The sequence below is a fragment of the Pelmatolapia mariae genome, linkage group LG18 (genome assembly GCF_036321145.2).
Source record: "Pelmatolapia mariae isolate MD_Pm_ZW linkage group LG18, Pm_UMD_F_2, whole genome shotgun sequence".
Classification (NCBI taxonomy): domain Eukaryota; kingdom Metazoa; phylum Chordata; class Actinopteri; order Cichliformes; family Cichlidae; genus Pelmatolapia; species Pelmatolapia mariae.
In genome coordinates, this window is record NC_086243.1 from 27,059,154 (window position 1) to 27,076,873 (window position 17,720).

General features: G+C 39.9%; 1 protein-coding gene across 3 annotated transcripts in view; it reads right to left on the reverse strand.

Moving 5' to 3' along the window:
* Nucleotides 1-17,720, reverse strand: part of cadm3 (cell adhesion molecule 3) — a 97,863-nt gene that overhangs the window by 19,472 nt on the left and 60,671 nt on the right. For all 3 annotated transcript variants that reach the window (XM_063461912.1, XM_063461910.1, XM_063461911.1), the window contains exons 5-7: nt 12,984-13,121; nt 1,802-1,972; nt 1,139-1,229 (exon numbers count right to left, since the gene is read on the reverse strand). In XM_063461912.1, the coding sequence (XP_063317982.1) occupies nt 1,139-1,229; nt 1,802-1,972; nt 12,984-13,121 (400 nt within the window). The remainder of the gene's footprint in view (nt 1-1,138; nt 1,230-1,801; nt 1,973-12,983; nt 13,122-17,720) is intronic.

Sequence of the window (17,720 nt, forward strand, 5' to 3'; positions counted from 1 at the left end):
CAAAAGGCATATAAACCCTGAATTAACTGTCAAGAAAAAAAAATGGTGGCACATGTTGAAATTTTAGAAAATATTTCTGCTTTAATGATCATTGACTGCTTAAGGCCCTGCGAGCAAGAAGAGGTGCAAGGAATGCGACTTGAAAAGTATCTTTTGACATCAAATACAATGACATCTCGCACCAAGAGTAAAAGCTGATGTCTTTTAACCATGACCACTAATGATTCTATAACCAATCGTAGCACTGTTAGGTCTTTATTTAGTCCATTTTAGCCTGCCTTATAAACCCTACAAAGTAGAGATCAGAGTAACACTTATGCAACTTTAATACCAGGGTGGAAGTGTGAAGCTAAATGGTTGCAACACCTTTAACTTTGGGCTTTTGTTTGTCAGCGACTGATCATATTAGTTTTAAAAGCTTTCCGGTAACTACAACAATAGGTGAACCCATTAGTGTCGACATTCAGCGGTGATCCTGCTGTCTTCAGTTCAGTAAGAGTGAATTCAGCTTGTTGCTCGGTCTAACCTGTCAGGATCAGTTGAGCACAAGACTAGCAATTATTAGCGTTGTATAGAGAGATGGTAGTTCAGCATCCTGTTATGTTGGACTGAATTATTAGTTACTGATAGTTAAACCTTGAAAAAAAAAGGTGCAACTTGATTACTTTACCACTCTTCCAGCAGGATTCCTCGGTTCTAAAAGAGTCACTGATTGTCGTTTTTGTGATGTTTTTGTGTCTTTCACAATCATTTTTTCTTTGTTCGGTGACACACTGTGAATCACAGCTTAGCATACAAGAGCGCCATCAGTCACAAGTGGGAGGAGCTTTACTGCCAATTCAGTCAATGACGAGGTTCACTCACTCCAGTCATTTAAAAATATTTCAGCTGTGAATCATTCAGTTTGGGCAAAGGGGAGAGCACTGGTTTTTTTCGCAAGCTGCTGGAAAATGCTGAAACGTGACCATGATATTATGTGCTACATAGTTAAACCAGATAAAGGTTTTAAATATTGTTGTTCCGACTAATAATTGTGCCTCGACTGTGTACGTGTGACTGGGTGCAGGTGGTGTCTAGACTCCGGCTACATCAGTGAGCACTGTACGTGTTTAAGCACTGAGGCATCTGTTTGTCTTACTCGGGGTTGCCGTTGCCGACACACCGAAGAGAAAACTTCTCCCCCTCTCTAGGCAGAGTGCTCTCAGGGTGTATCACCACGTTCGGGGAATCTGTAAGTGTACGACAGACACACCCACAAATATACACAGAGACACAAAATATAGTTATATAACAGAAGACTCGTAACCATGCAAACATGCAGACAGCACAATCCCATTCATCCCCATCTCCATCTACTCCCATCTGCATCCTGTAGGCGTCACCATCTCTCTGCCTCCCACTATGACATAACCCCTTACACAACATCACTTTCCACCGGCGATGCAGTACTGTCATATTTCCCACAGGGTGGCAGCAGTGACACAGACTCCATAACTCCAATTATAGTTTCATTTTAGATGATAACCCTCTCTCCTTATTCACTGTGACTCAACTCTGGCTAAGTGCACCAGCAGAGGAAGGTGAAATTCCTGCGTGGTCATGATTACAGGCAGCTAATGTGGAATTATTGGAGCAAAGATCAAACCGAAAAAGGGGAAAATGGGCTTATACTGCCCAATAAAAGAAAAGGTCAGGATAGAAATAAAGAAACAGAGCAGTCTGAGGTTTTCCATTGCTTCTCACCCATCCCTGAGTAGCTTCTGTAACTGCCCTCCTTCCCCCCAATTTCAAGTTGACTCACACAACACCCGCAGAGCCTGCTCGCTCCTCTTGTCCCCCGGAGTAAGAGAGGGGTGGTTGACGGCGCAGGTGATGAGCGTGTTGTCATCGCTGGCGCTCACCTCCAGGGTGAGCTCGCTGCTCACGTTGTACGTGGGGTTGCCATCAACAGTCTCCACCACCTGTGGACCGCCTGAGGTAAAGAGGAACAAGAAGAATACGGTCAGGAGGAGAGCGCCTGCATCTCAACCTGGGACTGGTACAGTAGTCTTGAACAAAAAATTCACACAACTCACAAGCTATGACACAGAAAAGGACTTTGCACTGTAATTAGGATGTGGCGGTTTCATGTCGCAGAACTGTGCAGAACGACAATGACCCCCATTTGTTCCCATTAAATGAAAAATGCTTTTGCAGTTACCTTGTGCCCTCGGGTGTTTTGTTCTGCGATGTATCATTTTGTTCCGCATACACTGTACGTCTGACAATCCATTTCAAACCATATTTTAGCAATGTGAGAAAATATCATTGTTTTCTCTCGTCATCATCATTTTTTTCCCTGCTGACTCATTCAGCAATACATAAATCATTCTGTCCAATAAGACTTCACATCACAGAGAATCTTTGTGTTCAAAATAATTAGCTTACTGTACCTTAACCAGAGTAGGCATTAGTGAGTCGACAGAAAATTACTCAACAACACTTATAATTGATCCATATTTTAAGTCATTAGTCAAGCCAAATCATTGCACATGTTCTTCTTTGTCAATAATAGGATGTAAATCAAAGACATCTTCTTTCCACTGTTTAAAAATAGTCTTATAATTGGTAACTGCAGCACCACATTTGTTCCATTTTGCAATCAACTACTGTGGTTGTGGTTGAATTTCCTCAAACTCATCCATTGACAGTTGAACACATGGAAACTGTTTCTTCTGGCAACACTTATTTTAAATTCTCATGTAATCAAAGCACATCTCAAAGCTTTGTATCTATCCTCAAATGTGTTTTCTGTAAGGGTAAACCTTGCACGATGGCAGCTCCAAATTTCAGCTCTCTTCAGCAGCCACAGCCACTGCAATATAACATCAGTAAACTGCACACAGCATGCTCATGTTTACTAACCAGGCCAGTCTGTGATGTTTCATGCTGAAGGACACCAAAGGGACAAGAGAGGCTAAAGATCTAATGCTGCTAAGTCCAGCTTTCTTTGGATTCGCTTGCTCGCTGTTGCTTAGGAGACGGATTGCATTGCATATGATTTGATCCATCACTGTAGACAGACAAGCAACTGTACTGAAGCAAAGTATTTATTCTGGCAAATAAAGAGCATCTGCAACATCTTCCACACAATCTGTTGAAGCTCTATTTCTCAATTTAAAATGATGAAACAGGTCAGATTTTATAGAAAAACTTTTAAGTAACAATATGCTCCGATTTGCATATACTGTAGAAACACTTCAAAAGCTGTTATACTTCTTTCCTTTAAATTCATGGAAGCTGCCACGAGAAACTGTGCTGAAGAAGAACTGGGCAGACGTGCCTGCGCCTGAGCGAGCAACAGCAGCAGCGCTGCAGTTATACTATGAAAGCATAAACACAGTTGAGTTGTTGTCAGCCAGAAATCGCATTCTATTGTAAGAAGAGATATCAAACTGGGTGGTCAGACCGTGAAAGTGGTTGGTGAATCTTGGAAAGTGGACCAGAACCTTATCATTTACTCCTGCATGGGTTGACGCACACACTCACACATGCACACACAAGCATGGGGACATGTAGGTCAAGCTCATGAATAACATATACACAGCGGAGACAGATAGTGGCAGGAAAGAGGATTGAAAAACACACACCTGGTTTTTTTTTTTGTTGTTTTTTTCCCCACTGTCTCACACTTTCTCTCAAAAACTCAGATATTATAGACACCTCCCTTTCTTCTCCTTCCTCCCCCAGAGAACTCTTCAAATACCACTGAATCTAATGACATCTCTCTTTTTATTACCATGACCAGTCCTCTGACCCACAGAGAAAATTAGTTTACTTTCCAGGTGCATTTCAATAATGGTATGCCACTCTAAGGAGTCACTTTCTGTCTCTCTCACTATCTTCTCTCTCTCTCAATCCACACACAAATACAGGCAGTATATTGCCTTTATTAAAGACCACAGATCTCCAAAACCAGACTGGGGAATGGTGAAGCCCTATTTGTTTACTCCCTGACTCTTGTGTACAGTATTTTTGAATTCGTGCAATTGAGTTTTAATACGGTTTTTGGGCCCAAGGGGTCATGGTACCGATTCAACATATTCATTAAGGAAAAAACAAGATGCAGTCAGTTTAAGTGCTTTTTCCCAAGACAGCTGTGATGCACATTTGCCCATAATTCACATTTCCTCAGTTCATTATTAGATAATCAGTGCAGATTTGCATGTCAGCTGCTGCAAGCGGAGCAATAACCAAATCAGACTGGAAAACAGCAAAAGGTTGTGCTACATTGGATTATGCATCAGCTAGCATATTCTACCATTTAAAGGGTCAGTTTACCAAGAACCTGAAAATGGCTATAATTATTTAATAGTTAAAACACTTTGTTCATCCCTTTGAATTCGAGTCTTGGTTGTTTTATTTCAGAGTGATTCTAGCAACATACAGAGACACTCTGAAGTCTTTTTAACTGTAACACATAAGCATATCCATGCAGATCAATTTGTTTTGTCCCCTTGGTCTGTGATATGCATCTTGAGGACTCCTGTCTCCATCCATATAATGTGAACTTTAATAGAATCTGGTGCACACAGCATTAGAGAGCGAATCTAAAAAGAACAAAAAAATTCTCCGCAGAAACAAGGTCCTCGTTACTGTTTCTCCAATTAAAGTGGTTCATTGTGGAATAACTAGGATGTTATTTCTGGAAACATAGGTCATTGTTAAATTTTTTAAATATTTTACTTCTGACTGCTGTGGGCATGAAGCACAAAACTCTATTCATCATCACCGAACTGAAGATGAGACAGAAATCTTCAGACAAACTCAAAACCTGAACAAGATAATGGATATAATATGTACTGAAAGCTGCTATAATGAGTACTTTTTCTATTAACAATGGCCTACATGACTCTGTGATTGGGGTGGATTCTAGCAGGGAAGTCTCTCCCACAGTCTGGGAAGCATTCAAAGCTTATCTGGGGTTGAGGTGCCTGTAACTCAGGCTGTAGCCAAATATCATCAGGAAACGTACCCAGCTCCAAGTTGCACTCCAATGTATTCACTGGAGTGTGAATGTTAGATAGAAAGCACTTAAGCATAGAAAAAAAAGTACTTGTATGAATGGGTGTGAATGGATGAATGAGGCAAGTTGTATAAAGTGTCCTGAGCGCCCTGAGCTAGAAAAGCACTATATAAGAACCAGTCCATCTATCTTGGAGAGCAGCTGGTCTACATGGGAGAATAATCTGTTGCTATAGTTTACCTGAGCATTATGGCTATGAAAGCGAATCCAGGTTTGCTATTTCTTTTGCCTCCATCAACCAACATCAACTTTCTTCAGAGTTTGTTCTTCTTTTCCTCTCACTGTTATGGTGGTTTCAGACAGTGTTCTCAATCTTTGGGTTTGTATAACATCAATGAGAGGAGATGTCCTTATTATGGTCACATCAAGCACAGCACTAACCTACTGTTCAAATCTGTTGTTAATGATGGGCAACCAATCAGCAGACATTTGGCTTAATGAAAGTGGCAAAGAGAGCTAAAACAGCTTGGTTCAGACAGAAAGGCAGCACAAGTGTCTGGTATACAGTAAGAGCTAGCTCTAATTTCTTTATATTTTGCCAGGAAAGTGATAAATAAGAGCAGCAATTCATTAAAACATGTGCAAACTTAAGTGGAAATACATTATATAAGGCAAAAATAGAGTACGTATAATCTCAACAACCCTGAAAGTAAATATTTGGTATAACCACCATTATTCTTTAACACTGCCTGAACTCTATTAAGCAAGCTTTCTTGCAATTTCTTTAAGTAGCCTTCATAATAACGAAGTAAATGATAAAGCTGTTGCCAATTAGGTGCTTTCCAGATGGCATTGCATGGTGGATCAAAATCTTTTCTGGCTTCATAATTCAATCAGTTTTGGCACGATCCCAAACACGACTGGCTGAAAAGCAGCTCCAAACCATGAAAGAACTTGACAGTGCTTTACGCTCACTGTTGCACCTCTCTCCTGACCAATACTGATGAACATTAAGACAAAACAATTTCAAATTTGGATTAATTACATCATTAGAACTGCTGCCACTGATTTAGAGTTCAGTTCTTGAGTAGTTTGACCTACCTCAGCCTGTTCTCCCCATTCCCTTCCATGAGAATGGCTTCCTGTGAGTCACCCTGCTGCTAGCATTTATGCCCCTAATATATTACATGATTCATTATAATTAACAACAGTTTAAAAGTTTATGTCACAAAACACTTCACAAAAATACAAAATAATTACAAAAACATCTCATATGATCAAAGTAATGCCTTTAATGACTGCTAAATCTTTAAACTAAATCTTAATATTCAGTGTTAGGAAAAGTATGTGCAGCATTCTCCTTCATTAATATTTAAGCTCAACGATACTCCAGCACCTGCTAAAAATTTCATGGGATACCGACACTTTTCTATAAAACTCGTATTCCTCGATTAAAAAAAAGGTGGCCAATCGGCACATCCTTGAAACTAACTTCCCCCAAGGTGGTGATGCCACGCAGATGAGGTGGTGGAGCTGCTGATGCATCAACCCTCAAGCGTCCAATCTGCTATAAAATAATCATATTAGGAAAATCAAACAACTGGATGCAGCAATTACTGCGACCAGTGTGTTTGGGACTTCATGGCTAAAGAAGCGTGCTTGTGACCAGAAGGTCCAGATTAGAGCGGAAAAAATTAAATTAATCCATTAGTTCATGGACCAAATGTCCCAAAATCGCTGCTTTCGTAATCAAAGAAATGAAGCCGCCAGTGAGATTAAATTGTTTTGTTTGTGCTAAAGACAGACTTGACTGTGTTGTGTCCTTTAATTATTGCACTGGGAAAATGTGATCTTATCCAATCAAACTGTGATTTTTTTTGTTTGAAAAAAAATCCACTGATAATAAATAAACTGATATTTTAACGTTTGAAAACATTAACGGAGGAAAAATTATCATCATTTTGCCAATGCTTTCACTTTTAAATCTAATGTTTTACAATATGACTTTACAATATCTTAATGCCTATCTTGAAACATAAAGATGATATTTTGTTTTCAATATGCTACGAGTATTTAGTGACTCTTTTTAGACAAAGGTGTGAGCAAAATTAATCCATTACTAAAAAAAAAGAAAAACAGCTCAGTTCAGTGTGGGGAGCTAAATGAAATTAGTGAATAAGTTCTCTTTAAAATTCACTATTATGCCAACTGGTACTTTACCCCCCACCACGACCAGTTGAGCTGATTATAAGACTCCAGTTTCTCAAAGGCGTGAAAATGCATAACTGTGAATAGGAAGAAACAAATGCTCAGCAAAAAGTCTTCCTGTAAAAGAGTAGAAGGTTTTAAAATAATCGAAACAGTCATCAGATTTAATCTTTAAGTGGATTAGGTCCAGAGAAAGCACTGAAGTCTGATTTAAGCGTTCATATGAGGTCATCTAATTTGGAAAGAAAGTTAATTAGTCTTGTTACTGAATTACTGAGTGAAGCTGATGGGCTGCATCTGTCTTGCTGTGTCCATGTGTGTCCATATTCAGTGGTTCAGATGACTAATTGCTATACTCAGGTTTAAGATATAGTATTTCCATTTTCTTCCACTTACTAGTTTAACTTCACTTCAATTAAGTTTTTACTCAGAACCATTACATTGAAAAGGGCACTGTTTTTTCCATCTGCAGTCATTTATATTTGCTCTTTTCTAAGACCTCTCAGCCTTAAACATGTATTTAGTTTTGGACAGTGACACGATTTTTGTGATTTTGCTTCTCTACATTATCGCAGTTAATTTTAAATCAAACAAAGTAGATGTGGTTGAAGTTCAGACCATCAACTTTAATTCAGAGGTTTAATTCAACAAGTTTCACATGAACTGTTTGGGAATTAGAGCCATTTTTATGCATAGTTTTCAGAGGCTTAAAAGTAGTTTCATGGCCAGGCAAACTCTGCTCATTAATGATCATTATTAATCATTACCTACAGTCCACTTTTCTCCAAGTGCTGCGATTTTTACACTTTAAGGAACTGAAAAACTTTTTCCATCACTCTGTTTCTCTACCTTTCCTTTCTCGTCCATTATGTTGCTACACACAGACACACGCCCATGTACCCTTCACCATCCGCCCTACGTTCTGCATTATGACAATTTAGGTTGGAATTCAACCGGTATGGCATTAAGTGCCACCATAAATCCCCATTATCCCCAATCCAATACATCGATGTCACTAAATGATCCATAGCCCTTTCACACAGTACAACTAATACAGTCTTCAAAGCTCTTAGACTTTCATTCTTCTCAATTACCACTCCCTTTCCCGCATTCTCTCTTGCTCTCCCCGCTCTCTGCTAAATCCTCTTTCTGGATTTCTCTCTCCATTTCGTCAGCCTTCCCTTCTTTTCTACTTCTCTCTCCTGTTGCGCTCCCCAGTCCCCTCTTCTTTAAAACTGGTCCCCCTTTGCTTCATCCTTGCCCCCCCAATCTACTCCCACTCAGACACAAAGCTGCCTCACTTCTTCTGCAGTTTTCTTAATTCCCCTTCAGCTCTCTCTTCTTCCTTCTGTCTCTCTCAACATCGGCTTTTGCAGCTTCCATCACTCTCTCAGTATACTTGCAGTCACTCTGTCTATTTTTATGCACACACACGCACGTGCTCCCGTTCATTCATTCACCTCTCTCTCTGTTCGCTGTTTTCTCAGCAGCCCCTCACTGTCACTTACTTGATACAAAGAGTCTTTCTCGTCTTTCTCACACACACACACTTTACTGTGCTGCCCTCATTCCCTTCTCTATATCTCTCCATCTTTCCTTTTACTGTCAGTGAAGCTGTCACAGACATTGGTGAGAAGCAGTCTATGGGCTCATCTTTCCAACATCCACACGCTTGGACTCGCACACAAACATACACCGCAGCTGCATGAATGAGAACCTGTAATAATAGCACACTGACCCGTGGTGCTCTTCTGTGATCTAGCCGGAGATGAGCACTGTGTGTGTGTATGATTATTATCTGTCCATTACTAATGTTTGTGTATTGAACCGAATGGGTTTGTGTTTGTGTGTGTGTGTGTGGGTTTGTCTTTGTGTTTGTGACAGAGTGTGTGTCATCCCAGCAATGACTGATTGGTGTTGCGCAGTGTCAGGATGGCTGAGCGAGGCCTCAAACACAACATCATTCATATGGAGTTGATCTCCTTCAAATCTCTCTTGGTGTGTCTCTATTTCTCTCTGTGCTCACTCCATTTCAAAAGCTGGGTTCATCCAAATTCCACAAAATAAACTATGTCTGTATACTTTACATGCAACCCTTTCACCAAGCCAGATCAGTGATTCAGCAAAACCTTGAAGAACACTTAATGTTTTACAAATTCATTAATTTTTGCGATATCTGTACAAGGCAGGGGCACGGACCCGGTAATTTTGTACATGGTGTTTAATATCCTAATCATGACAAGGTGAATGATGTCATCTGGGCTATTTCAGTGGGAGGAAATGAAGCTGCTAAATGAAGAGGGCAAAGTTCAAAAGAAAAGGACTGGAGTCAAATAGTCAAAAAATTTACCACCTATGTGTTTTTACTCATGAGTTTTCCTTGACCTTAGTGGGAAATGTGATGAAGGTTGAGAGATAAAGAGTTTGACAAAGATAAATTTACATCCTGGCTGCTTGCTGACATGAATCTGTTATGTTAAAACTACAACATCCTGAAAATGAACTGTGATTACACCTTCACCCCATGCTTTTTTACCAAGTTGGTTTACAAAATATCAGCAACAACGGTGAAATTAAATGGTTGTGTTAGGAAATGCTGCTCACCCGCTGTCCACTCCTATTTTGCTCTCCTGCTGAAGACATTATCTACATTGAAAATTGCCTTTTTAAGGCTTCTGGCATCTCTGAAGTAAAATTAATTATTGATTATCCTAAAAGCTGGCAAAACAGCAAATTATGGCACGAGGGAGAAGACAGCAGTAAATTATATGATGATCTCTAGCTTGTCAGTTATGTTGATTGTTTCTGTTCCTGCGCCGTCTGATAGTGTGTCACTTTGAATTCTAGGACAGCATTATCTGCTCACCTTTTATAAAGGATGGCCCAGCTTGTATCCAGTGCTACAGGAGATAACAGAGGCTTGAAAACACCTTTCCATAACATCAGGAGAATGTTATGGAACATGTTATTCTGGCTGACACTTCTGGGTCACTCAGCTGAGAACCTTCCTAAGAAAGTTTGACTATTTAACCACAACCATGTGGCTTTAGCAGAAATAAGAAAGTCTGAACAACACCTTTATATTGCATTATGGGAACTGTAGGATGAAGTATTTCAGAATTTATCCCATAAATGGAACAAACTGTGAATGCATCAGTTTTGAGTCACGTAACATTCTGTTTTTCCACTAGAAGTCTGCTAGAGTGGCCATTTAAGATGTGCATATAGCTAAGACACACACACACAAACACAAGAAAAACGACAAGAAAAAACGACAAGAAGAAATACCACAAAGAATTGGGAAAGATCACTGATGACAGTGAAATGAGCAAATCACAGAATACAAACTTTCTTTCTATCAAGTCTCCGAACTTCTGCACCTTTAATTTCCGTCTTGCTGTGTAAAGGGCTCCCTACTCTGTGGAATGACATTAAACACTATGTATGTAAATCATGCAGTGTGGCTATGTGCAATGCAAATATATAACTCCTGGGGATACGACTGAAATCGCCACCATGTCTGTGGAAAGACATGCTGCTGTTGAATTTCTAAATGAAACATATACGCTATAGAGCGCTACAAACAAAATAACATTCACTTACAGTGTTTATCTCAAAAACTGGGCAAATAAGACCAAAATTATTGGAGTAGCTAGCCTGTTCTCATTGCTGTTGCATTTAAAAGCAATGGATAAGCATCATTAGATGATATGCAGGACTTATGTTGAGAAAGGGACATATTTAAACCTTACCGCAACCTTTTATTTAAAAAAAAAAGAAGGCAAAGATTTATTACTAATGATAATTATGAAGTAAAAGCAAAATTAAAATGCAAGAGGAAGACAATCCAATAAGCAATTGACATTAAAGTTAAAAATAAAGTCCCAAGCCTGGCCGGCAAACTTGTGACCACCACTCCAGCCTCTAAATGGAAATGTTGCCACTTTGCAAAAAAGGAGTGCTATCTCTCTGTATACAATGGCACTAGTGACAAGGACAATATTGTGTGTATCTCTGTGATGGCAGTGGCATCAAACAGAATGGCAGTATTTGGGCTATGAATGCTTTGAAGTGGCATTACAGGTACAAACAAGAAAAAAGCATCTATTTGTATTTTGGGTGAAGTGAGCCTTTAAACAGAAATCCAGTTTCTAAAAAGCGACAATCTCCGCGCTCTTCTCCTTCCTTTCTGTCTCCTGCTTTTAGTTCAGCTGTAACAAAAGGACCAGATAATCTGTCCTCAGGCGGGCAGCTCTCCCATTACTCCTTCTCTTTGTAGCTTTAGTCCATTCTTTTGAGTCCTTTCAATCCATAATTATAGCAAACACTAACACAGTGCCAAAGCATCAGGGCAAATGATGGGCATTTTTGCATTACAAAGCCTGAGCGTCCATTTTCACATCAATAAATCTTTATCTTATTATATTAATGTAATTACTGTAAAAATGCCTCCTAAAGACGATTCACCAGTGTAAACACCGCAGCGTACTGTATATAAAGTAGGATTTGCGGCATCTGTTGGAGAGCTGTGACGACAGACAGAGAGCGCTGTTCTTCCAGGACAATGAGAGCTTAAAGCTTACAGAGTTTTTTTTTTTCGTGTGAGGGCAGATGGTGGAAGGAGCGAAAGGGCGACAGAAACAACACTTCAAACATGTTTGTTCTGCTCGGTAAAGCAAAACAGAAAACCTCTGACTGATTTAGAAACAAGAAGCAGGGGGGGTTATGGGAAAGATGGTTGCAATTTGGAGAAACGAAAGCACTGCCAATACCACTGTGAGTCAGAAGCTGCCAATCGTCTCCTTGATTTTCAGCTTATCTGTTTGGAAGAAGCCAGTTAATTTGTCCTCTCATGACATCCTCTCTGTCTTTGCTGTGCCTCTTCCTCTTTCTTCCCTTCTCATTTCTCCCGTTTATCTGTAACAAAAGACTAGTCAGCCTGACCTCATGCAAAGCTCTCCCTATCTCGGTTTCTCTGTTCGACCTCATCCCTTCATCCTCTCCTCCGCCCTGCCTTTTATTGCTGGATTCTGTCGTTATCCCTAGCTAGATCCGACCCACGCTATCTCTTGCTCTCTGTTGTGTCACTCCCAGTTGCAGATATGCTGCGGCTCAACATACACGTGCACTTGTGCAAATAAGCTATGGAACAACACACACAAAATATAATAAAAGCCACCACATACACGTCTCCTGGATATATGTGTCAGTAGCGGATCAGAGTGTGAAAGAATGATGGGAAAGAAGGGCACACACGCAGCACGTTTCTGGACTCGGGCTCACAAGCAGCTTGCTCTCGCACATGCACACACACATATGCACACACAGGTTCAGGGCACACAGAGAGACAGCAGGCAATATGGCAAGGACGCAATACACACGCAGCATGATCTTGCAAATGCTCAAACGTGAGGCATATGCGCACCAATGTCACATACGCACTTGCAAATACCCATACACAGCGTACAATCAAGGATCACAGTCACCCATAAACACTTGTGACCACAGAAGCCTCACACAAACACACCACAAGTAAAAAACACATCCTTGCATTCCTTCAGAGTATCCTTCCAGCTGCATAATGACACACAAGCTTTCCTAAACAAACACACAGCCACACCCATACACTCCTTACCAGGAGTACAAGCTAGAGTACAAAAACTAACACGTGCAACACACATTTTTCTTGACCTCACAACACCCTCGTGCACATAACACAAAATTATAAAGACAGACACAAAGCATTGCACACACTGTCCGTATCGCTCACCTTTCAGCAGCTGGTCTCCTTTGTACCAGTGCAACGTGGCGGGGGGTTTGCTGCCAGTGCTGGTGCAGGTCAGGGTGACTTTTTCCCCCTCCTTCACTGCATGCTCAAAGCCTGAGATCTGAGGCTTGCCGGGCACACCTAAAGAGTAAAGAGTTTTAGAGTTAGAAAGAGAGAAGGAGAAGACTTTTATGCAGCAGGGCTAACCTTGTAAAATTAAGGACAGTTGCTGAGTTTCTAACAAGTACTGCATGTGTCTGCAAAGTTGTGGCCTATCAGCAAAATGTGCAGCAGCATCCACAATATCGCAGACAAGCTTGAATCTATTTGGGCAACTTGGAAAGCTCTGATAGAATCCAGCTGGGAGAAAAATAATGATGCAGGCTTGCTATGATTTGCACCCAATATGGTTCGTAACCATTTCACAGCAGCTCTGACCTTCCAGAAGAATCAGAACATGCTGTCTCTATTATAAGTATCTGCCATGACTGGTGCACTAGACATTTTTTTTTCCAGTTTTGCTAACAGGCGGCCAATTAGGATGTGCAGATAATGACTGTTTCAGTCTCAGAAGGAAGTGACTTGCTTCTGTTAGTTAAACACAGCACAGTTACACCTCTTTGGGCTGAATGGGCATCCGAGTTTAATGTTTGCAGCCCAGAGGCAAAACACTCCCCCAGTTCCAGCTTCCCAGAGCAAATATCTCAGTTTTTTTGTTTTGTCTTTTAAAATAAAATGAGAAAACAAGAAATCTGCATGCCTGTCTGAAAAGCAGTAAGATGGCATAACTTGCAGAAGCATTTAAGCTCAGTTGGTGAACTGCTGTGACTAAACAGCTCATTCTCATTACTAGACTGTCAAATACTGACGTTTTCGTCAAAGCTCCTGGTGTCTCACATCTTTCACTCCCAACCCGTCACTTAGGGATGCTTGTGTCACATTTAAATGACCAGTGTAATTGTTCAATTTGCAAGGTTGATGTTGTGAAGGGGTATACTTTAACACCATCCATCCATCCATTCTCTTGCGCTTATCCGGGGCCGAGTCACAGAGGCAGCAGCCTAGCCATGTACTTTAACATGCTACAATATTTTCCTGAACCCAACTGAACCGGGGCCAGCAGTTTTAAGTATCTAAACTAGTGGATATGAGTCAGATGATAACAAATCAGTGAGGGAAAATAAAGGGAAAAATGCAAAGCACAGCATTCCAAATGGGACACAAACTGCAGTCTCCTGGCTAAGAAACCTGTGAAAATCTCCACCTTTGCAGCTTCCTAAAGCAGACATTATCACTTTTTAAAACATGGCCGTGATCCATCAGTGTCCAATATTGCCGAGAGGGACACGATCAGCATCTGACAGAAGGCCAGTATTTGATGCAGTGAGAGGAAAATACATTGGATGAAATGGATGTTGGTGTTAGCACAAACAATACATTTTAGAACATTCGGAAAGAAACTCCTCACTATAAAACTGCCAAAGGACCCACCCCATGCATGGGGCTGTAAGGAAATTTATAGCAATGCCTTTTATTGCAAAAAAGTGTACAGCAAATCAATTACAAGAACAAAAGTGTTTTGGTTTTTTTTAATTTATGTTTGAATTAACTGCAAAACACATTTCACTGGGTAATTACACAAAAAACATACAACAAACCCTTAACTCTGTCTAATTTTTCTCTTTATTCACAAAAAAAGGTCATATTCTCCTGCGCATTTCACAGTCTCATGAAAAATTTGAAACGCTCACCACATTTTTAACGAGACTTCAAAACACGACGGTAGCTTACAGAAACCAAATATAGAAGAAAATATTCCCAAAGGAAAACGATTAAATCCTTCATTAACTTAACATTACAACAGTACTTGTGGCACACATATTAAGTATTCCAACAGTCGCAGTGAAGCCCCAAATGGCACGACGGCTGTCTACTGATGATCATGGAAAAGTAATTAATTCAGTGAGAATAATAATAACGCATTATCCCTTCAAAATCAGCAGCAAGGGTTCTGCATGTATGTATTCTACAGTTTCAGTCAGTCTGGCATATAGCATTGCATTCATTCTCAGGTCAGCTCATAATGTCAAGTAGATTATATTTTGCATACAATATTAATTACAACTTCCAGGATTCATTATCTTAAAGCCAAGGTGAACGCTATTTGTGCAAGAATACTGGTGGCCTGGGTGACCATTTACAGGAGTGAAAGAGAGGGACAGAAACACAGCATGAGCCAAAGGTCAGGTTAAAAAGAAGAAAAAAACTTGAGCCAAGTGAAATACCAGATGCCCTCCTGCCAAACCAAAATTTCATGCTACTCTCCCAAAGGGTGTTCTTCCAGATTCTGGCACAGTCGGTTAAACACATTTTTTGCTTAACTGCTATTTTAACTTGGAGCACAAGTGAAAACAATGCAAGCAGAAAAAAGATTCTAAACATCCATTCTGCCAAATATTTCAGTATCCACTTTTCTTCACCACCATGGCTGAAGGTAAGAGGAGAAAATTTTCTAAACTTCCAATACACCATCTGCAGCTTTTGCGGGCGGCACATTTCTCTAAATGTTGGCGGCGCTTACTGTCATTCTGCTTTTGCAAATAATAAACATTCGGTTTGACTGCAAACTGCCGTCTTATGCATTAAGGCAGGAAAGACAGAGTTGCTTATATAGTAGGAGAGAAAGAGATAGAGTTGAAAGAGCACAAGCGGAGATGGTTAAGCCAACAAATTAGATGGATTTAGGACCAGGGCATAAAGGAGTCCCAAAGAGAAAATTTATATTTTATTACTTTTTGTTCCAAAATATTCATAAAATTCAGGAAACAGCAAATGACAGAAAACAGATTAACAGAATGTATTTCTACTATTTTGTCCAAACCACTGCAAAAAGACGAACAGAAGTGCCAAAAAAAGTGCTGTGAACTAGCCATGGTATACATTAAAAAAAAAAATGTGGTCAATTTTTAATGTAGCGGTATTTGATGTAGTGCACTGTGTGCAGAAGCTCTCTGGCAGTAAAGTAGCATTGAATATTAATAAGGGAATAATACAGGATATATAGAATTGGCTGGAGAAGTCCTGTTGAGACCCTTTCCTCTACAAGTAGAATAAAAGAGAATAAAGCCATTATAAATTATTCTATGGTTAGCTCAAGAGCGGAGGCATGCCACACGTTTCCTTCTCACAGACACACGCAAACTGGCCACGCTCACCAGTTATGTGCTGATGTGTGATTGTGCACGACGGTCAGAACAAGGATGAAACATGCACACACAAACGCTGCTCTGCCAAAACTCGATATCTTTGCTTGATTTTACCATAGGGGTCCATGCGTTTTTTTAGACATTTTACCATACATTTTTAATGGGTTGGCTCCCTCTCAGGAGTCATGAAATATTTATTGAACGCAGAATACAGTGTCATAGCCGTCAATTACAGAGAATAAAAAATGCTTGAAACACAATTACTGCAAAATTGAAGAAAATACTGAGAAATGATTCTCGTGTTAATTTGGCTCTTAAGAGCTCAAGTGGACCCGCCCTCACGCTTGCTTCAAAGTATACCTTCCCCCCCCCCTCTATGAATTAAAAAAAATCATTATTGAGCACACTGCTTATGTTGTCCCGGGGAACTAGGTTTTATTATTTTCAATATTGTAGCACTGACAAAAAATTTGGGATACGTTTCAACAATAGTGATTGAATCCATCATTTTGGTGTTGTTGATTGACTAATTTCAAATACGGGGGAAAAGCCTTTGGCTGTTGAGCCACAGAACGATCACAGAGCAATCATAAGCTGCCTTGCCCCACCCTAAATGTAAATCTCTTGTTTCCACTAAGTGCATTCTCCAAGAGAATTAGGCCGAAACCCTCTGCAGCTTGGTTTTTCAGCCAGGAATTTGCTGGCAAATTATAAAGTGCTGAATCAAAAAAAAAGCGAGAGGAAATTGCATCTCATCAATATCACAAATTAACTTACAGTAAATATTAATTCTGTCTCCATGTTAGAAGGAAATGCAAAATGAAATAATGGAAGTCCACTTTATTGAATACATACTAATGTGAGAGTTTTCAGCACAAATAATGACTTAAATTCATTACACACCAATTTAGAAGTGGCACTGGATGCCCTTAAGTGTTGGCTGTGAATTTGTCCATCATTGCCTCCCAGAAATATCCCGTCAGCTACTTTTTCCATGTATAAAATAATTCTATATTGTGTTTATGCATTGGTGCATTCCACTATTGCCGAGCATGCTAAGTAAAACCATTAAATATCGACAGAATAAGCTGACACAGAAAACTCAGCTAATAAAAGTCAATACCTGAAAGAGCGTCCAAAGCCAATTACGCCAATATCCAATCAATAAAACAGCCTACTCTCCACTGACGGGATGACGGCAATTTATTCAAGGCTGCAGGCATTCATTACACTTGCATTACCCTTCAGATTGCACCGGTGTATTCAATTTTATTTTTATTTTTGCTTTTTTATTTATTTATTTATTTTTTGGGGGGTGGGGGGGGGGGGGGTGTTAAAATGTGTAGTTTAATTCCAATGCAAAAATACCAAAATGTACAAAAGTAAGCTAAAAAAGATAAAAAAAAAAAAACAACTTTTTGGTGGGTAAAAACTGAAAAGCCAACTCAATTGCAGAGAAAACAGACTTCTTTCACAGATTAAAAACGTATTCATCTAATGCTTTCCTGGAGCAGTGGAACTAAATTAACAGTTT